At 33.5% G+C, this 22,077-nt stretch overlaps 4 protein-coding genes across 22 annotated transcripts; 2 read left to right on the top strand and 2 right to left on the bottom strand.

The window, feature by feature from the left end:
* Positions 1-1,092: 1,092 nt before the first annotated feature.
* On the top strand, positions 1,093-5,378 carry LOC133305653 (uncharacterized). 3 transcript variants are annotated; one of them, XR_009750793.1, is made up of 9 exons: positions 1,093-1,245; positions 1,333-1,435; positions 1,695-1,774; positions 1,971-2,309; positions 2,569-2,645; positions 3,194-3,236; positions 3,329-3,397; positions 3,763-4,863; positions 4,953-5,378. XR_009750793.1 is itself a non-coding variant. In XM_061505902.1 (8 exons), the coding sequence occupies exons 1-8, from the start codon at positions 1,156-1,158 to the stop codon at positions 3,784-3,786; spliced, it is 825 nt and encodes a 274-aa protein (XP_061361886.1). In that variant the 5' UTR covers positions 1,093-1,155; the 3' UTR covers positions 3,787-5,378. The 3 variants fall into 3 exon arrangements, 1 of the variants encoding a protein (XP_061361886.1); XR_009750798.1 differs by having other exon boundaries at positions 2,569-2,635; XM_061505902.1 differs by having other exon boundaries at positions 3,763-5,378.
* Positions 5,379-10,934: 5,556 nt separating this feature from the next.
* Positions 10,935-19,786, top strand: LOC133305457 (pentatricopeptide repeat-containing protein At3g22470, mitochondrial-like). 17 transcript variants are annotated; one of them, XM_061505801.1, is made up of 8 exons: positions 10,935-11,348; positions 12,601-12,731; positions 12,944-14,929; positions 15,296-15,695; positions 15,797-15,927; positions 16,818-16,974; positions 18,460-18,523; positions 19,658-19,786. In XM_061505801.1, the coding sequence occupies exon 3, from the start codon at positions 12,979-12,981 to the stop codon at positions 14,692-14,694; it is 1,716 nt and encodes a 571-aa protein (XP_061361785.1). In that variant the 5' UTR covers positions 10,935-11,348; positions 12,601-12,731; positions 12,944-12,978; the 3' UTR covers positions 14,695-14,929; positions 15,296-15,695; positions 15,797-15,927; positions 16,818-16,974; positions 18,460-18,523; positions 19,658-19,786. The 17 variants fall into 17 exon arrangements, with proteins under 17 accessions (XP_061361785.1, XP_061361753.1, XP_061361677.1 ...); XM_061505769.1 differs by having other exon boundaries at positions 12,601-14,929; positions 15,296-15,704; XM_061505693.1 differs by having other exon boundaries at positions 12,601-14,929; positions 16,818-16,982.
* Positions 11,748-12,041, bottom strand: LOC133305571 (uncharacterized). Its single transcript, XM_061505832.1, has one exon. The coding sequence runs from the start codon at positions 12,039-12,041 to the stop codon at positions 11,748-11,750; it is 294 nt and encodes a 97-aa protein (XP_061361816.1).
* Positions 17,540-21,018, bottom strand: LOC133305554 (type IV inositol polyphosphate 5-phosphatase 9-like). The gene is made up of 8 exons (XM_061505812.1): positions 20,918-21,018; positions 20,666-20,811; positions 20,446-20,553; positions 19,983-20,322; positions 19,636-19,820; positions 18,401-18,509; positions 18,150-18,301; positions 17,540-17,902 (listed from the first exon to the last, which is right to left on the bottom strand). Exons 2-8 carry the CDS (start codon positions 20,806-20,808, stop codon positions 17,767-17,769), a joined length of 1,173 nt encoding a protein of 390 aa, XP_061361796.1. The 5' UTR covers positions 20,809-20,811; positions 20,918-21,018; the 3' UTR covers positions 17,540-17,766.
* Positions 21,019-22,077: the final 1,059 nt, after the last annotated feature.

Consider the following 22,077-nt stretch of genomic DNA (forward strand, 5'->3'; position numbering starts at 1 on the left):
AAGACTTATTTGTACTTACTCTCACGATTAACTTATTTTATATTTAAAATAGGGACAGGTTATATTTACAAACTTTTTTTGTTTACAAACTACATTATATTTTTTCGGGAGAATATAAACTTTTACAAGCTACACTATGTTCTCCCGGGAGAAGATAGTGTAATTTATAAAAAAATTCAGAAAAGTTTGTAAACGGATCATGTCCCTTTAAAATATTTTACAATGTCTACCAAAGATATATATATTACAATTAAAATTTTATTAAAACAATTTTTTTAAAATATATATTATAGAAGCATAATTTTTGTGTCATTCAGTTATTTATAAAATGTGTAAATTAAAACACAATTGATGTCATTTTATCATATTACCAATTACCATGCCTCTCATCTTATCTTAATTGACATTTTTTAATATACTTAATTGATAAGCTAATAATTGTTAATTAAATTTTTTAATATTACTTATTATAAAGAATTCAAAGACTCAATTTTTTTTCAAAACATATTTCTCGTATATTATTATTATGGGTTTAGTGTGTGTCTTTTTAAATGACATTTCAGCAATTATAAATATATATTACATATAGTACATAATTATAATATAAAAATTATATTTTTTTCACTTTCCATGACAGTTGACAACTAAAGAGAGAAAAAATAAATATAATTTTAGTATTATAACTATAAAATATACTTAATATATAGGTATAATTGCTAAAAAAATCACAACATGTGTATTTTAAAAGGAATTTGTTTTCCTCCTATTATTATTATTATTATTTTCATTAAATCTAAAATTTCCCTCTTATAATTTATACGAGATAGGATATTATTACTACTAATATCAATACCAATTTATTTTATCGTTAGATTAATTATAATGATCCAACGATTATGATTTAACTTTCTTAAAAAAAATTATTCTTATATTTAATATTTAATATTTATTTTCATTTTTATATAATTATCATTATCATATTTAATGTAAAAATATTAAATATAACACTAATTATAGTAACCACATCTCATCTCTAATTTATTTATACATACACCTATTATGCATAGTTTTCTCCCCTAGATTGTGATTACAGTAAAAATTGGTTCACCTCGTAGAATCCGCCCCCGTTGTTCCACTCTTCAATGCTCAGCGGCAATGGACCCCGAGACCCTCAAACGACGCCGTCGAAGCAGTACCAGCCTCAACAATGTCCTTATCAGAGAGAAGAGGTTGAAACGCAGTGAGGTAAGGTGAAAACCCCCGTAGTTTCAGCTCTTACCCATTTCGTGTTTACTATAAGGGTTAGTTATTTACTTGGTTCCATTTTTGCAGGTACTATCAAGGAAGAAAGCCGTTGAAGAACTCATCAAATCAGCACGTGCCGAGAAGGACCACCTCGCTTCTTTCCCCGCCTTCAGCCACTTCAACAGAAATGGTAAACAGTCTTGAATTTATTGAGCTCAGTTAGATCGGTTACGTTTGTTTGCTGATTCACCAGTTAGTTACAAGTTCGAATGATGAGCGGCTTAACTTCCTAACTGAATTGGTTACTAACTGCTTGCTCAACAAACTATCTTAACCAATCTTCTAACAAATCTAAGTGTGCTTGGATTCTTATACGCATTTTACTCTCAACTTCTTAAGTTAATATAGAAATGTGATAATATTGATGTTTGTGTTTTGAATATTTTTAGGTCTCTCTGTGTATTTGAAGTCAGGACATGGCAATAAACTTTCCTCTTCAGTTAAGCATTATATTCGGAGTCTCCTTAAGGTAGAAAGAATACTTGAATTGGTTGACTGAGATATACATGTTAACATATGTTTATACTATAATAAGGAGGAAGATCTGTTGTTTCTTTTTTCATTTGGTTCATGGTTGATTTTTGTTAGCTTTTTCATTGAACTGCGAGACGAGATATATAGGGAAAGGAAAAATGTTTTGACTTGTGTATCCCAAAACTCTGCAGCTAAACATGGAAGGACCGTATGGATCAGAGTGGCGAGAGGAAGAAAAGGTGAAGCGCAGAGAAATGGTTGCTCCGGAAGCACGTTATATATTCGTGCATGAGGTTGTTGTTTCCAATTCAAATGCTGATGATATGCCAAAGATGTTGACGACGGAAGAAGAGACTTCGACTAGTTGCGTAGATGATAGTTTCCCCTTGGTTGGATTTGTACATTACCGCTTTATTTTGGAGGAGGAGATACCGGTGCTTTATGTGTATGAGTTACAGGTTGAGCCTCGTGTCCAAGGGAAAGGACTCGGGAAGTTTCTAATGCAACTAATTGAGCTTATGGCCCAAAAGGTGCTCAATTGTTTTACACATCTTACTTGACGTTGATGATGAACTGTTGAACATTATAATCTTTGAATAAAATAGGCTTGTTTATTGTTTTAATTTATAGTTTTAATTTATAGTTTTAGTAAATTGCAGTTTGAAAGTTCTTATGCCCCTAATTAGGACATCTGGACATTTTTCTTGTCAAGCTTATGAGTTCTATGAGCATCGAATATGGTCTCTGATCTTTCTTTCTTTCTTTTTTGTTTAAATATCTCTCTCGTAGAACTGCATGGGTGCTGTCATGCTAACTGTTCAAAAGGCAAACTTATTAGCTATGAATTTCTATATAAGTAAGCTGAGGTAACATTTCACTTATGTTTCCATCGTTGAGTTATTTTCCTTTTTGAAAACATACATGTTAAGGTAACTGATAATGCATGAACATATATTGAGAAAAGTGAACTGAAAGCCTGAACCGCATATATATTGTCGAGGAGAGGGTGAGTCATTAATTCCAAGCATTGAATTGAAAAATCAACATATAACTATGTTCTATATATAGTAGACTGCTTTATAAGATTATGTTTGCTGGACATGTCAATTGTTTGTGTGATTCTAATTTCTAAATTAGTGATGAATGATGATAATCTTATTTGTTATCAACGGTGATGGTGATTAAATAAAAAGTAAGAACAATATGATCATTGGATCATGCAACGGCTACTGTTTTCTAGTTTCTTGAACTTTCCTATGAATGACATTATTTGGTTTTATCCCATTTTATCAAGCTAAATAACATCCCAATTCCCAACTGCTTTCTAGATTTTGCTCTTATATACTACCTACATTTTCCTCCCTTTTTATGTTTGTTTTTTGTTTTGTTGAATGATGAAATATTTCTGATACAGATATATCATATCAACTACGTCACCTTCGAAAGTTAATCCAATGGTATAAAGTTTCTGCTTTCTTTTTTCTTTTTCTGTTATCATTTGGAAAAAAAAATAATGCTATTATTCCATTTTTTTTGTTCTTAAATGCAGATGGGGATTGAGAAGAGTTATGAAATTCTTTGCAAAACATTTAATGATGAAGCTAAAACTATTTTGGAGGTAAAGCACTAACTGAATGCACTGTTAGATTGATTTTCTGAAATACTCTGTTACTGAACTTCATTAAACACCTTCCCTTATGAGCATGTTGTCTAGATCAGTCAGGTTTTAAGGTTTTTATCATCATACGTTTTTTTTGAACATTTTCCTTCATATTTTACATTGTAAACATTCATCACAGAAGAACTCTGCTTTTTTTTAGCATATATTTCATCAATGTCTTGCAATACCTGTGCCAACATGAAGATGGTTGCTAAGCCTAAATGAGAGCAGTTTCTTTTTCTTCTTTTTTTGGGAGGGTGGTATAGGGGGAGCTGCCTATGTCAGTAGAACTTCTCTGATTGTTGCATTACAACTGTTTGTAGGTGACGGAAAACAAAAGCTTCTGATTGCATATGATCTGTGAACCTTGTGCTCTATTCTAGGACCTGCTCGCTCCTATGTCAAATCTAGTTAAAATTTCCAGTACGAAGTTCTTCATCTTCTGGGAACACAGAACATGGGAGCAATAATCTCTTGGCTTCTTCATTCTTTGTATTATCATAGTAATACCTCAAAACATTTATAAATTTTAATCATATTTTGATTAACATGGTGCATGGGCATAGACTTTTGCAATGATATCAAGGCTGCATTCCACTCTTCCTGACATTATTGTCCCTTTAAACTGCAAGCAATAGCTGTAATTACAATTGGTAATCATTTGCATTCTTTGGCAATTTTATGTCCCTTATCTAGCAAACTCTTAGATGCACTATGGCCTATGTCAGTATGCTTTACAAACAGGGTCCGGTGTCCTCCTTAGATTAGTGCACCAGTTGAATTATCCTCTTACATTCCATTAAGTGGCTTACGGATAGATTTACCTGGGTAACACGTGAAATTTCTCACTAGTTTGACCATTAAATTTAAAGTTCTTGTCAGATATTTAATATCTCTCTCTCTCTCTCTCTCTCTCTCTCTCTCTGTGTGTGTGTGTGTGTGTGTGTGTGTGAAACATAAGCAGATGATGGGCAGAATCAAAATTCAAAGCCACTTGCAATCTGACATATGTACCCTGAAAGCATGCTGGTATGGGCTACAGTGCATCTAAAAATTTGCTGGATTAGTGACATAAAATTACCAAGAATGCAAAGGATTACCAGTTGCAATTACAGTTATTGCTTGCATTTTAAAGGGCCAACAATATCACGAAAGAGTGGTATGAAGCCTTGATATCCTTGCAAAAGTCTGCCCATGCATGGTGTTGATTCAAGTATGATTGAAATTTGTAAATTTTTGAGGTATAGCTACGATAATATGAAGTAGCTATGAGATTTTTGCTCCTGTGTTATGTGTTCCAGAAGATGAAGAACTTCGTACTGAAATTAGCTAGATTTTCTATCCTTCACTTCATTCTGCTGTTGACATTTATACGGTGACTCAGTGATCCTACAATTGGCTCCAGAGGGAGTTGAAGAGATAATGTATATTGATAATTTACCTTACAAAAAAATTTCACCTCCATATTTCTAATTCATAATTTTTCCCCATGCATCCATATTTTTGTTTGCAGGATAGTGGATGAGTTGGGGAAAGACTGCTCAACCTGTTGGTCTCATATTTATAGGCTTCTTTATTGTACTAATTGAGTTCCCCTGTTCCTCGCACATTTTTCCTCATATATTGTGTTCTTTTTGTTTGTTTGTTTCCTCTGTTAATGTAAAAGGGTTTTCTTTCTCATGTTGTGAATGCCAGTTGCTAAAGATGAAGTGGGTCTTACTCTTCGGTATCCAAATGTTAATTATGAACGTAAGGAACTAAGGATGATGAAATACAGATATTTATCATTCAATTTCAAAGTATGTCTGAAATCAAACGCCACGTTCCGTTGGGTAACTCAGCCAAACAAAGAGATTTCTGGTATCAAAAGCCAAATGGTGTTCATGATTGTGTGCCATGTTATATGAAAAGTAGTACATTGGTATTATGTTATTTTATTTTCGGCCCTTTTTAAGTATTTTCATTTTTATATGTCAGATTACATAGAGGGAGAGTGTAGCATAACAGAATTAATTGATCACGATTACCAAAATAACACTTGTCTTCTCCTTTGTGCTTATTACATTACGGTACAATTTTCAGCGCTTAATCCCTGATTTCTTTGGTTCTGTAGTTTTCCTCTTGTATGTAATCCGTTGCTTTTGTTTACAATCTAGGAGCCATTTAGTGTGCCCGACCTTTCCATACCTGCATGATGCCCGCTTTTGAAATGGGACAATATAATAGGGAAATTATTTCTGCTTTAAAGCAAAAAAAATTGTCTCTGCCGTGCGCAGACACAAATTGACAGAGAGAAAGTATAGAGGAATGAGAGAGAAAAAAAATAGAAATGAGATTCACTCTTTTTATCTCCATGTGGTTGACAATTTTTTCTGCTTTCGAAGCATAAATGATTTCCCGCAATATAATACTCGCATGCTTATATATCTCGTATATGTACAATGCCTTATAATCGTCATGTGTGAAACATCAAGCATGAGGATTAGGGATATTGAAATTAGTTTCCCACATTTGTGTTAAAATACTATCGTGCCAAATGTCTTTGACTCAAACTTTCAAACAATAAACTAGCAAAAAAAAGGTAAGAAAAACATTTATTTAAAAAAAATTATACATAAATCAAAAGGTCACATTCTAATAAAAGCACTTTTTATGTAATATAATTTTTTTTCCCAAAAAAAATAAATAACCATATACAGGCCTCCTGGCAAACTTATAACTTGACAAGATGAAGGCTTTGAAATGACAAAGATGAAGTTAAAAAATCATAACGAAAAGGGCAACGAAATTAATCAATTGGTTTGACGTCTCTAAGAGAGCGCCGTTAAAAGAACAACTCACAATGGATTTACTTATTTGTTCTTTAATTATAAAGGAGTTTGGTTATGGATAACCAATTATTTTTATGGTTTGGTAAATAACCAGTTTATAAAAATAAAATACAGTTTCATATGAAAACGATTTTTAAAATGTGAAGCAGCTTGGTTATGGATTAGTTTAGTTCTTTTGGAAATTTTGAACATCCTACCCATACCTTCCTCCATTAGTTCAAATGAAACTCTCAGTAACATAATATTATTGTAGACAGGGTGTGATATTATATCACTAAGAGGTTTGAACCCATGTATAGAACCAGAAGAGATTAAAGATCAGAAATATCATTGTGCAATAATGAAAAAATTAGAACAGACTTACTTGTAGTTTGCTGTCAATAGTATGGAACAGACAGATGAAGAATGAATGCAGAATTAGGAATTAAATCCGAGCCCACATAACGTGTCTCCTTAAGAAATTTGCCCCCTCACAGATGCCAAAGGTTGATGGACACTTGTCTCCCAAGATAGAACGGATTTCGTTTGAAGATTGGCGGCACTGTCAGTCAACAGCCGAAGCGAACACAACAATATGCCAGAGGGATCACACTAGATGATGAACAGAAATATGCAAACCGGAAGGGAGAAAAATTTCGACAGAGTTTCAGTGCAGAAAACTGGATAGAATTTCTGGGGGGTCAGTGTCTATTTATAGATACTGACCGGTCACGATGAACCGCCACCGGCGGCGAACCGCCGTGACTGACAACGGTGAATGGGTGCGACCGGTGACCGTTTCGGCGAACGGGTACATTGGTGTTCATGATTGTGTGCCATGTTATATGAAAAGTAGTACATTGGTATTATGTTATTTTATTTTCGGCCCTTTTTAAGTATTTTCATTTTTATATGTCAGATTACATAGAGGGAGAGTGTAGCATAACAGAATTAATTGATCACGATTACCAAAATAACACTTGTCTTCTCCTTTGTGCTTATTACATTTTCGGTACAATTTTTTCTGCTTTTGAAGCAGAAATGATTTCCCGCAATATAATACTCACATGCTTATATATCTCGTATATGTACAATGATGCATTATAATCGTCATGTGTGAAACATCAAGCATAAGGATTAGGGATATTGAAATTAGTTTCTCACATTTGTGTTAAAATACTATCGTGCCAAATGTCTTTGTGTATCACCAGGCTACCATTTGAGGATAATGGCAGGTGAACAAAGGAAGTTTGTGTCTTTTGTCTCTGGCAGCTCGTGAGGAACTATTATTGGCTTGGAAGTTGGGCATCTCCATTGTTTTCTTGAATAGTATTAAAATTTAATCATCAGGTCTTATACTATCAGGTCTTATACTATCAGGCCTTATCCTATATTATGCACCAAACATGCCCTAATAATATCTATGAATGCATTACGAAAAGTTTCATGTTACTGTTACAATGGCTCCGTAAGTTCGTTTGTGATTTTGTCCTAAGAGCAAATTTGGCGATCTTAGCACAATATGCTTTGACTTTTGGTTCAACAATCTAATTCAAGACTCTTCCTAAGTTTATTTTGTCTCAATTTTGAGCAGTTTATAAATAAATTCAATTTTCATATTTAAAATGAAAGGTTTTTGCTTAGGGAATAAATGAATAATAAGTACCCGTTTGCACAGTTTTTTTTTTTTTTCTTAGCTTCATTTCTTTTTATAGGGAAATGCTTGACCAAATATATAAAAAAAAATTTATAACAAATAAAAAAGAAAAAACTAAAAGTCCCCAAGGCTAATTATTTTAAAATAGAAACTACCTTTTTAGATTTTTTATATTTATTTTTCAGTTTTAGTCTCATTCTAAACTTGTATTTACAAATTTTATTCTTTAAACTAATAATTTATTCTAATAATAAATAATCTCATTTCTCCCATTTTAAAATTCTGATAATAACTTTATATAATTATTAAATAACATTTACATTTTTTTTAAAGTTTTTTTTCAACTTTAACCTAAAAATAACTTTTAGCTTTACAAAAAATACTTCAAACAGAGAAAAAGCAAAGTTTTTTATTTTTAAATGTATTGAATGCTTTACTTTTAATTTAAGATTTTATAATTCTGTTTGCTCAAGAGCCTTGTAGCGAAAATAAAAAGTATACATTTAACAAAATTAAAAATTAAAAATTTAAAAAGTACACAAAAAAATAAGAAATAAGATTTATTTATGTGAAAAGTATTTCTCTTGTTACACGAGATAAAGTTAACTTCTGAAACTTTACAATAACATTATTTTAGAGTTTAGAATTAAAAAAAAATAGTATTTTGAGAATTTTACGTTCCTCTTTGTACTATAAATTTTACTAAGATTCTTTTTATTTTTAATCTTTAACACAAAATGATATTATTTTGATAGCAGGAGATAAGATAACTTCATGTTTTCTTACGATAAAAACATTAATCTCATTATTTATTTAGGTTTTAAGAAAGGACTTACCACTGATGTGGGTCTTAAGATAAGCTCAAGAGGAAATAAATTTTTTTTTTTTTTGAGTTACCCAACCCTAATTACCTCTTTGAGGCAAGTTGGCTCCCTCCGATATCCCCACAAGCTTCGACTCTTTGAGCCGGCTATGAGACTAATCCGAAGTGCGGGGGTCAGTGATGGCTAAAGGTTCAGCCCCCTCCCCAAGAATGCATTCAGCGGGAATCGAACACATGTCCAACCCCACTAACTCAGCGCCAAGGAACTAACTGAGCTACACCCATTGGGTAGGAAATAAATTTTTAGTATATCTGTTTATTTATTTTGTGATATGTGGATAATAAAATATGACATCATTTAAAAAAGCAAATGATGTGATATTTTTTATCCACAATCACAAAATAATTAAATAAATACACTGAATTTTCTATGCATCTGATGTATTAAAAATTTATTCCTCAAGAGGATTCGAAAAAAAAGAAGAGAAAACGTATTGCAAGATTTGAATCTAGGTACTTACTACTTACCTTAAATGTCTTACGTATTTAATAACTTATGTATTTAGATTAACTTATTTTAGAGCCAGAAAAGTTGTAATTGGCTGCTTCATAAGAATTTATATATATTTGTATATAAAAAAAGAATATATATATATATATATATATATATATATATATATATATATATATATATATTAATGTTTCTATAGCATATAAATTTTATCTTTTATACATATAAAAGTGTGTGAGAATGATATTTTATTTTATTTTATTTTTCTCTCTTCTCTTTAGGGGTGTTCATCAACCGATCCAAACCGATGCAAACCGCAAGAACCGAACCGAAAAATCAATAATCGAAAATCGAAAAATCGAAAACTAAAAAAAAACCCTCAAATATTGATTGGATTGGATCGGTTTTCGGTTTACATGTTAAAAACCAGATCCAAACTAATTTTCTACCAAATTGGGGCTATCCCAAATAATAGGTTTTTTGACCACTATAGCCTTTTTTTAATAATTAATTACCAAATTGACCCTATTTATAAACTATTTGAAAAACTTAACCTCTTCAGAAAACATAACACCAATCTGCCCCAATTTGACCGTTGACCATGAAGCCTACCCGGGTACACCTCTATCTACCCAGGTATATTTTGAAATTTTTTACCTACCCGAGTATATTTCTTAAATCTGAAAAATGTTTGAATTATATACCCGGGTAAATAGGGGTGTACCCGGGTAAATAATCATAACATGTTGAGTGGTGAAGGACAATAGAGATACTTTGTTGCATTCACTTTCCGTCTCAAAAGGTAAGTAAAAAAACATTCGCTCTGCGCCCACTTCAAGAACTGTTTCCCTCATCGATTTTTCTTCTGGTAATCTTTTGAACTCAACCTGTAATCGTTAATTTAATCTAACAATTGACTCGTTTACATTTACATGCTCAATTCTACTGATATACATATAATTGTTTGAATAGCTTCTTGGACAATCTCGAAACACAGCGAGTCCAACAAGTCCTGCTTCAAAGTGAGAAACCAACATGTATAGTTCTGCACCACATAGATAGAATACAAAGTAATATCTGTATTCTCGAAATTTAAATGCTATATAATGAAACCATTATATGAATACAAATACTTACAAACACTTTCAGCCACTGAAATCATTAAGCAGCATATAGTGCACAGGTTGATTTTTACTCCAACATTACACAGACTTGAACGTGTGGTTAGAAATTTTTGACTTACATATAAAGGAAAGGATGAAATTCTTAATCTAAAGCAGAGATGACGTTTGGGAAGTGTTTGTGATATTGTTTCTGCTTTTTCTTTCATTTCATTTGAGTTCTATCAATCACTCATCAAAGACAAATCATTATTTACCCGATTACATCCCTTCCTACTCGGGTAAATAATTCAAACATTTTTCACATTCAAGAAATATATCCGGGTAAGGAGGAATGTACTCGAGTAAAAAATTTCAAAATATACCCGGATAAGTAGAGGTGTACCCGAGTAGGCTTCATGGTCAATGATCAAACAAAGCCAGATTAATATTATGTTTTATGAATAGATTAAATTTTTAAAATAATTTATAAATAAAGTTAATTTAATAATTAATTATAAAAAAAAGGCTACAGAAAAAATCCAAATAATAGCCAAAAATTATAAACCCACCCATAAGCTTTGAAATGAAACGCAAAAATTCTAAACCTAATCCAAATTCCAAACTTACGCTCTGGCATCTTGGCGTCTTGGTCTCTCACTCTTCAGTCTTCTCACAGTCGCTAACGGCTCACCCCTCACCTCACTCACAGTCGTGACCTTGGCAACTTGGCATCTCTCTCACTCTTCTCATTCTCGTCAGTCGTCACCTTCCCAATGGGATTCGCTGCAACCACCGTGTTGGCTTGTATGTTGAAAAAATGTATGGCAGCAAATAAATTCTGTTAGTGTTCAATTAGTTCTGTAAGTTACTTGTTTGGCAGCAAAAAGTTTCCGATGATTGGGGAATGATAAGATGGATAATGAGTTGATAGCCAAAAGATAAATTGTTTCTTTTATGTGATGCTGAAGCTGAAGCGTGAGTATGGCAATGTCTTCACGTTGGCTTGTATGTTGTGTATTGTTTTTTGTTTATATGTATTCCTTTCAAGGTTTTCTCTAAAGTATTGCACTTGAGTTCCTGTTTAATTTGCCTATAGCTTTCTGCACCCATGGAGATGCTCAATCTTTTAAAATTTAAATAGTTATGTTAAATAGTAGTATGGACCTCTTAAATAGAAGAGAAAACAACATATATATAGTTATGTTTTAAGCCTGGTTAATGGATCTGAACAACGAATTAAATTGCAAAAATAAATAATAATAGATATAAGACTGAAATTGTACTGCATATTTTTATTAAAAGACCCAAAAACAATTTAGTCAATTTACATTAGGACTTATGGTACAGAAATTTATAAGATCAAAGAGCCCAAATCAGAAAACCATAGAACAAACAAATGTAACATCAATGGGATTTTGCAGTATTTTCTTCTCTGATGGAGGTGGATTCAAGCACCACTAGAGGAGAAAGTAGAGGTATTGGATCTTTACTGGTGAAGAAGGAATTTAATGAAGATGAAGTTGAACCAGCCCCCATTGAGTTCTGTGCTCCACTACAAGCATATGATATCATAGTAGGCTTTATCTTTAGTGGACAAGGAGCTTGCTTTTGTAGCCGACTCATAGAACTTCTAAATACAAACTCATCCCTGTGATTGTAAATCTGGAAACCAGGAAACTCAACTCCAGAATCCTTCATTGTTGCTTCTCAGCTCTTCCTTCTTTTGGATCTCTTAATGTACTTAGCTATAACTTTCAGACAGAGACCAATAATACAGTATGTTAATTGAAAATAGAGCAAAAATTGAATATTTCCAATGAATTAAGTTGCATTGAATGATTATAATACCCTTCACTAAGTTCTAAGGGCCTTCAGTATGTCTTGTGTAATTGGCCTTCAAAAAACCGAAAACCGATCCAATCCAAACCGAAAAAAATTGGATCGGATTTGAAAAAAAATCCAAACCGATCGGATGATTAAATGATCAAACCGAAGGGATTGGATCAGATGGTTTTTTGCTTCAAAACCGATCCAATCCAATCCAGACTGCGAACACCCTTACTTCTCTTCACATAGTTCTATTCTATATAAGCCCCACACACTTTTATATATGTGCATAAGATAAAATTATTTCTTATAATATTAAAAACATTAGTCCCATACTCCCTTATATTATCTCTTACAATAATTTAAATATTTCGCTTGTAAACGATGTTGTTTTTTGCGGTGGTCTCACTATCTCAGTTTACCCTCCCAGGTTTGAAAGAGACACAGGATAAAAAACAGAGCATCCAAGCATGAAAGACGGAGACATATGTTGCGGTTCGGAGGAGCATATCATAGAAACATGAAGAAGATTTTGTGTCACAGTACAAACACAAGCACAAGGTATCGGTATTATGGCATCCCCAGATTTTGTAGCTTCTTTACTCTTCTTCTTTATTTGCCTCCTTATTCTCAGTTTCTCAATTTCCAAAACTGTAATTATAATCACTCTCATTCCGTTCGTCAACTTTCTGGGTTTTGCAACGTTGAACATGATGATGCTTCCGTGGCTTCATTCAACCGCATGCTCCACATGCGTCCTCCCCCATGTGTAGTTGAGTTCAACAAGGTTTTAGGTGGGTTTGTGAAGATGAAGCAATACAAAACTGTTATCTCACTTTGCACTGAAATGGAGTTGAAGGGAATCACCCCTTGTGTTTTCACTCTCACCATCTTGATTAACTGCTATTGTCATGTGGGTCGTGTTGCTTTTGCTTTCTCTGTGTTGGGGAAGATTCTCAAGTGGGGTTATCAATTGGATATTGTAATTTTGAATACACTCATTAAAGGGTTGTGTATCAGTGGTGAGGTTATGAAAGCATTGGACTTTCATGATGAACTTGTTGCTAAAGGGTCTCGGTTGAATGAGGTTACTTATGGGACCTTGATCAATGGATTGTGTGAAATGGGGCAAACAAGAGTTGCGGTTCAAATGCTGAGAGTGATAGAGGGTCAGGTTGTTAAGCCTAATGTAGTAATGTATAGCATGGTTATTGATGGTTTATGCAGAGATGGACTTGTGGATGAGGCGTGTGATTTGTATTCTGAAATGATTGTTAACAAGGTTTCTCCTAATGTTGTCACTTATGGGTCTCTAATTCGAGGATTGTGTGTTGTGGGTAAGCTGGAAGAAGCTGTTTGGTTGCTAGATGAAATGGTCCAGAAGGATGTCTGCCCAAATGTTTATGTCTTCACTATTTTGATTGATGCGTTGTTGAAAAAAGGGATGCTCCTAGAAGCTCGAGATATGTTTGATAAAATGATTCAGAGAGGTCATGAACCTAACATTGTTACTTACACCGCTTTGATGGGTGGATATTGTTTGAATAATGAAGTGGACGAGGCAAGAAAGCTATTTGATGCAGTTCTTCAGTGGGGTTTTGCACCTGATGTTTGGACTTATAATGTCTTGATTAATGGATATTGCAAGCTTAATAGATTAGATGACGCCATGAACCTCTTTGATGAAATGTGTCAGAAGAAATTGGTTCCAAATGTTGTTACTTACAATTCTCTAATTGATTGCTTTTGCAAATATGGGAGACTATCATATGCTTGGAAACTTGTTAATGCAATGCATGATAATGGTCTGACCCCTGATATTATCACTTATAGTATCTTGTTAGATTCTTTATGCAAAACGGAACGTCTTGACAAGGCAATTGCGTTATTTAACCAACTGATCGAAAGGGGTTTGGCATCTGATGTTTGGAGTTATACTATCTTGATTAATGGGTGTTGCAAGAATCAAAGGATGGGTGAGGCCATGAATCTCTTGAAAGAAATGCATCTAAAGAATTTGGTTCCTCATACTGTAACTTACACTTCTCTTATTGAAGGCATGTGCAAATCTGGGAGGATCTTGTGTGCACGGAAGCTTCTTACCGAGATGCATGATAACGGTCCACCTCCTGATTATATCACTTACAGTATCTTGTTAGATGCTTTATGCAAAAGCCGACATCTTGACCAGGCAATTTCATTATTTAACCAAATGATTGAAAGGGGTTTGGCTCCTGATGTTTGGACTTATACCATCTTGATTAATGGATGTTGCAAGAGTAAAAGAATAGACGAAGCCATGAACCTCTTCAAAGAAATGCTTCTAAAAAATTTGGTTCCTGATATTGTAACTTACATTTCTCTTGTTGATGGCTTGTGCAAATCTGGGAGAATCTCATATGCATGGCAGCTTGTTAATGTGATGCATGACCTTGGTCTACCCCCTAATGTCATCACTTACCTAGATGCACTTTTCAAAAGTCAGCATCTTGACAGCAAGGGCCTTGTTTCAGCACATTGTTGACAGTGGAATTTGTTATTATGTGCGCAGTTAACTATGCTTACTGATGGTTGGTATGAAGTTGGAATACTAAATACTGCAAGGGATTTTCCAAGCATCTTTTGATTCAAGGATGTTGTCCAGATGCCCAAAAATATACCACTATGATCAAAATTCTTGCTCTGCTGAAGAACAATGATAAGCAGAGAAACTTCTTCATGAAGTGGTCATTTGAGGTCTTGTGAGATGATGAAACCAGGTCAGTTTTACTCACTAATGTTGAACTTGTTTGAATGTTTAGCAAATGCTTCTTCCCTGTGGGTCAGAGAAAATGGACCCCAATGGCCTGGCTATTGTTGAAGCGTGTTTTCTATTTTTTGTTGTTGCCTGTGCTTAACTTTTTAACTTGACATGACTTTGATGATGCTTCATTTCCTCTGTATTACTGACTTACCCATAGATAAGTGTTTCTGCCATCAGAGTGGATGTAAATAACCTATTTAATAATGCAAGAAGCCCAGTAGAATTTGACATCGTTGTACTGCATGCTGTTATTGATAATCCAATCTTCTCTTTCTTTTCCATTATTTTCCAAATATTTAATGTTTGCTCTACTTACTACCAGGACATATGTTAAATTCAGATATCTTCATTGCATAGCAGGGTGAATTGTTCTCCCTAATAAATATCCCATGTAACCTCATAAAACCTGCCCTCCTTCTACCCTCATGAATTCAACCCGTCACTGCTGGCTGGCTATGGTCTCCAAATTCCTCACATGAGCAGTTCCAGCCACAATGCCCATATCTGAGGGATGAAGTTGAAATGCAGTGAGGCGAGGCAAAAGACCCATCATTTCATTTATGACCTGTCTGAGGATTTTGTACAAAATCATGGCCCGTTTTACAGGTACTTGCCAAGAAGAAATCCATTGAAGAACTCATCAAAGCAGCATCTGCTGACAAGGACCATCTCACCTCTTTCCCTGCCTTTGCAATTTACTCAGGAATCGTAAGCATTTAGGAGTAAGAGATGTTAATAATCCCATAACTTTTGAGATATCAATAGATGTATATATTTCATAACATGTCAATATAGGAATGTAATATTCATGTTTGTGTTTCAGGTTTGGATCTTTTTGCTGTTTCCAGGTAGCTATTTTTAATCTGATTTCTAGGTCTCTCTGTGTGTATGAAGTCAGGATGTGACAATAAACTTTCCTCTCCTGTTAAGCGCGCTATCCTGATTCTACTTAAGGTAGGATAGTAGAATTAGTTGACTGAGATTTTATTTTATTTTATTCATTTGTTTGTACTATAATAAGGAGGAAAGTCTGTCGTCTTTTTCCTTTTGTTTATGGTTGGTTTTTATAGCTTATTCATTGAAGGAGAAAGGATATAGAGGGGCAGAGAGAGGAAAGAGAAAATAATTGATTTTCTTTCCCAAAATTGTCGCTAAACATTGAAGGACCATATGGATTTGAGTGTTCAGTGGTGGAAGAATAGATCAAGCACAGAGAAATAGTTCCTCCAGAAGCACATTATATATTTGTAGTTTTGTACATGGGAGGAATTAACACATTGAGGTAGAATGTCAATTCATCAGGGAAAGGATCCTATCAAGGGATATCACGTCTAACTTTGTCAATTCCAATGATCAACTAGCAGATGTCTTCATCAAATCCTTGAGAGGTCCTTGAATAAGTTATTTCTATAGCAAGCTTGGTGCGTGTGATTTATATGCTACAGCTTGAGGGATAGCTTTACGAACCTAGAAATGGATTCTAAATCTTTAGAGAGTGTTGAGAAAACAAAGAAAACCAAAAGAGAATGAATACTTCTATAGAACTTTTTGTTTTACGTAGTTTGTTTCCCCGGTACTCTTTTTCCTCTTTGAGGTTTTCCCTACATGGGTTTTGACTTAGAAAAGGTTTAATGTGGTCAGGCGGTTGGGTTTTCAGTGTATTGCTTGTTCTTTTGATATTCCTTATGGCTTTATACCATTTTTCACAGTATAGTAATTGTTTCTATTTTTTTCTTATTTTAATAAAAAAGAGTGAGGTGTTATGGGTGGCCAACCCAATTGCAATGTTTAGCACTTTACTCTGACCTGATTGTGTGTGTGTATTATTTGGCTCTTAAATGCAGATGGGGATAGAGAAGAATTATGAAATGCTTTACAGAACATTTAATGATGAAGCTAAAACTATTTGAGATAAAGCACCAACTGAGAGCTACACTCAGAAAGATTTTGAACTTCATAAAACATCTTCTTCCCTCATGAGCTGCTGTCTAAATCAGTCAGGTTTTGAGGTTTTCATCTTTAAATGACTTCTTCAGTGTTTTCCTGTGTATCAATCATCATCGAATTTCTTCTTCTTCCTCTTCGGTGCCCAATTGTTGTCGATGAACATAAGTATGGTGGAATACATCTTCTTCTAACTCTTCTTTGGCCAATTATTGTTGATGAATATAAGTATGAAGGAATACATGGAACATTCAAAGAATCTCTTAAATCAACACCCCCATCCCAAGAAAATGAAAATAAAGAGAGGTTCCATTGGTGAGTTAAAACTGTGCATATGGCATATGCTAACAGGAATTATAGTGTTTTAATTTTTAAAAGCCAATTGATGGTTTATAATCAAGGACCCTTTTAGTGTGCTAGACATTTACACACTAGTAGCTAAGGTGCACTCCTATATTGGATGCCTACTTTCGAAATGTGACCATAATCCAAATGGACCAGTGCAACCTTCAGTTTAGAAAATTTTAGACTTGCGCTTACACATCTCATATATTTGTAATGATTTTTAATCGTCACATATGGCAGAATTTCTTACATTTGAGTTAAAATAAAAGCATATCAAATGTCTTTTCTTTGCATAACCAGATTACATTGAGTAGAATGCTTCCTCCCCCTTCAGAAGAAAAACAATAAATCATAAATGGTTATATTGATTGACAAACTACTCACATCTCGCTAAGAATTCAGCCACCATATGCATGCCTTTCTAAAATCCTAACTTCATTCCAGAATGCTACCAAGAGAATTCAAATCTCTCTTGGAGGAAATGCCTGTTGTAACATTTTTTAATCATCTACAATTTCTTGCCACCTTGATGTCAGTTGTGAACATTGCTCGTATAGGCCTATGATCAGAAAGTTTTGACTCACTCCTGTTGTACTGGGTTTGCTTCATACCCTTCCCAAACCATATTATTCGATCACACCTGCAGTACCTTATGGTTAGACTATTGCCTTCTTGCTAATGGTTCATATGAAAGCATTTGAAGTAGGATTTTGATCATCTCCTTTTTCCTTAAAGAACATTAACAATGAGAGAAAAACTGGTTGACTCTTGAACAAGTAATGACAGGTCCCAACAAAAGGAAGTTTGTGTCTCTTCTCTCTCATATAGGACACTATCATGTTCTTGAGGGAAGTGAGAAAAATCCAAATCCTATGATGTATGCTTACCAAGCTGGGGCGCGCCTCTTTTTGTTCATGTGCTGCTGATCACAACCTAGATAATCTTTAGAATTCGGGCAGTATTTGTATGTAGGTGGAAAGTCTATAGCTCCTTCATACCAACCTTGGAAAACATGGCCCTCCGTGAGCTCCAACTTGAGCTATGTAATTTGGATCGAGTTTTAAATCTTAAACTCAGAACTATGGTAACTAATTAATCAAAGATATTGCCATGCAAGAAGTAACATGTTAAGCCTTACCTGGTCATGTTTCAACAAGGTTTCCCACTCTCTTCTCTTGATCAATGATTGTGTTGCAGAGTCTGGCATACAGATCCTGTAGTTCAAGTCACCTAGCCAGACTACTCGGCTGCATGGGACCAGGTAACCATTTTAGATGAAGTACTATTGAATGTATTCAACTTATTTTAAGTGATTATAGTATAAAAGTCTCAATCACAAAAAAGCTCATCTTTAGTTGAGGATTTGTTACTACAGATGACACTTTGATACCATTATTTTAAATCCAACAAAATGGAGGGATTCAGGGCTTGTTTGATTGTGTTTTGAGTTTTTTTGTTCTTAAAATTGTTTTGTAAAGTAATTTTTAAAAATTATTTTGTAGAATAAAAGTGAAAAAAAAAAATCCATTTGATAAATTTTGAAAACAGTTTTAAAAGTTAAAAAACAAAAAGAAATTGTTTGGTCAATTTGTTTTCAAAATGTGGTTTTAAAGTAGAAAAACTGAAAAAATTATCAATCACATGAAAGACCAAAAGGCAAAAGAACATATCGGCTACAGGAGCTTGAAATTAGGATCTATATGAGGTGGCACAATATTAACTTCTACTTTTTCATTTTCAGATTATTACCATCATGCCATTAATGAAGCTCTTGTTCTCTGTGTTTTTGTTGTTTTGGGAGTAAAAAACTGAAACACAAAACCAAAACATGATAAGAGTGTTTTGTAAATTTGGTTTTAAAAACTAAAAATTAGATGTTTTTAGAATTACTTTTACAAAACACTGATCAACGAACAAGTTTTTTCATGGGAAATAGTTTTCTTATGTTGTAGAAAAAAATTTCTCTCATGTAGTAGAAATAAAATTATAAGTGGAATCCACAGGTAAGAGGAGAGAAAAAAAATACAGGTGGGACCCACCTCTATTTTGTGTGTGTAGGAAATTGACTTCTCTTATGTAACATGGGATAAATATAACCCTTTTTTATTCTTGAAACAAGAAAACTGTTATATGAAATAGAAATCAAACAGAGCAGTTTGTCTAATAGTTTTTTTTTTTTTTCAAGTGATTGGACGCTAGTGGAATGGATTACAGACCCAAAATTAATTAGATGCTCTCCAATCAAAGTTTGGGGAATTGGAAATAGATACATTACCAATATATAATGATAACATATCTATTGTTATCAAACAAATGTCTTATAGTTGGTAGCTTATTCCTTCAACTTATATGATAGTTTCTCTATATACTTACTCATGGTCAATAATTTTTTGAGGCATATCAAGCACAGGACCAGAAGGGAAGCTTGTCCGGGACAAAATATTTGTTGCATTAACGTTTCTCTGTCTTCGGTCGACTTCTTTCCCACCAGAAGCTAGATGACTACATATAAAGCAGAAGCTTGTTTCATGCAAGCAAAATCTAATTGATATTGAACCCTGTATTTTAAAATCAACAGAAGATCTAAGGCATCGTTTAAAGTTTCAAAACTAGCATCTGAATTCTCAAACATTTATGTTTTTAGTAGATAAACTTTTATTATTTAGTTAAAAAAAATAAAAATATGCATTTCTATTACTCTCTAATATGTGACCACAAACCTTGTTTCCCAAGCAACCCATGATTCCACAGCCAACAGATGAGACACTCAGGTGCCGGATAGATTGATAGAGATCACATTGAACCCAAATAGTAATGAACATTCCCACCATTTGCCTACTTATTATGCATTGGAAATCTTGCCCATGTTCACTCGCTGCACAAATTTGTTCCTTCAAAGGATATATCTTCTGACGTTCTGCTATTTTATCTTCTTCAACCACCTTTATTGGTATTCTATTGTTAAGGGCTTGCTCAATAAGAGAATTCCATTTCATGGAATTTTTTCTGTTTTGTGGACCTAATACATTTGCTGCATTTAGAGGTACTATTTCTTGGAACCTGGTATAAAACAGATGTTTATTACATCAAATACTAGTCAATGAATGAAGTGAAAGGAATACAACAACTTAGTGTCTATGCAGTTAATTCTCACATGTAATCTAAGTAATAGAAGAGAATTACCCCAGAACATAAATATCTGCAGAATTATTTTGTGTGTCAAGCCAGTCTTCCATGTCTAAATTCTTGGGTGGTGCAACGCCTCCAATATTCCAGGAACCAACAAAGATCCTAGTGAAGAATAATATACAAATCAGTGTTTCTTTCAAGGTAGTAAATATATTAGACAAAGACAGAACAGGATTAAAGTAATATAGAACAACTGTTTGAGAATGTATACTACTTTTTGGTGTGATGATTGAAGCTTCTTGTTGTGTTAGTGGATGCTTGATTAAACCCTGATGAATTATGATTTTCTCCTTTGAAGTTGTCAATGCTTAATATCTTTCTTAGGATCTTATACTCGTTCAGCTTTAAGTCCTGCATGATCTTTGGACGAAACATATACTCATCAAACATATAGAAAGAACCAAAATAGAGGAAACTGAAAGATACATAGACTTGGGCTAACAGACACAGACTGAGAAAGAGATACCTGCTTCTTGCACTCTTACTTCTTGGCCAATGGCTTTCTATTACAGTGCTACCAAAGTATAGAAGTGGCATATCAAACCAGAAAAAATTCCAAAGAGAAAGAAACTGCATCAGATATCAAAAGAAGGGGTAGGGAGGGGGAAGGGATTTATAGGCATGCAGCTGAGTACCACTATTGATTTGGTTAATGATAGGTTAAGGACAAGTTCTGGCCTTCTAGGGAACAGCAACAAAAAAACATGGGGCCTTTCTTGTGTACATGTTGCCATGTGTTTGTTGATACTTGATTGCAAATATATTTTCATTATTACGAGATTAGGTACTACTTTACAAAAGGTAGGAAAAAATGGAATTCGAGTGACATTAATCATAAAAGAGCGGATGAAATAAATAAAATTGGATAAATTATTATTATTATTTTAAATTTTAGCTACTGGGGAATGAGTCTTCTAGTACTGCATATATTTGTCGCTCCTATCTAATTAATTAAGTAAAAGTAAATTAATAATATCTTCCTCAAATCTCATTAGGAAACTTTAAGAATTATATTTCTTTCTTATAGTATAAATTTTTCCAACAAAATGACTTGAATTTTTTTCTCCAAAAACTTAAACGATATTGTTTTGTGATTTGCTAGAGATAAATTTATTTCTAGGAGTGACATTAAAGGGTCCTTTTTTTTTATGTTATAGGAATTCCTGCAACCGTTTTTTAATTATGTATTTCTAAAAATACATAGTTATAATATTAAAGTTATTTTTTTTTAACTATATATTCTCATGAGTACATAATTAAAAAACTATTGTTAGTTTTTTTGTAACTATATATTTTTGGAAATACATAATTAAAAAAACTGTTGCATAAATTCTTGCAAGAAAACTATTTGCCAACATTAAAATCATTTATATTTGCTAGTTGTTGGTCATTTTCATTGCACTCCCTTCGACTCTGCCCATGTGCAAAGCATAAACATCCTATAGCTGAAAGTTAATTCATTTTAAGGGACAGCATAGGCATAGCTAAAGCTATGGTTATGCCGAATTTTCAACATACAACCAATAGTTTGTTATGATTTCAATTTTAGTTATTAATCTATTTAAACTTTCAAATGTGGTTAATTATTAAAAATGAAACATTAATAAAATTATCTGACACATTAAA

The sequence above is a fragment of the Gastrolobium bilobum genome, unplaced genomic scaffold (assembly GCF_033153095.1).
Source record: "Gastrolobium bilobum isolate Gb01-03AN ecotype WA unplaced genomic scaffold, APGP_CSIRO_Gbil_v1 utg7157, whole genome shotgun sequence".
Lineage (NCBI taxonomy): Eukaryota > Viridiplantae > Streptophyta > Magnoliopsida > Fabales > Fabaceae > Gastrolobium > Gastrolobium bilobum.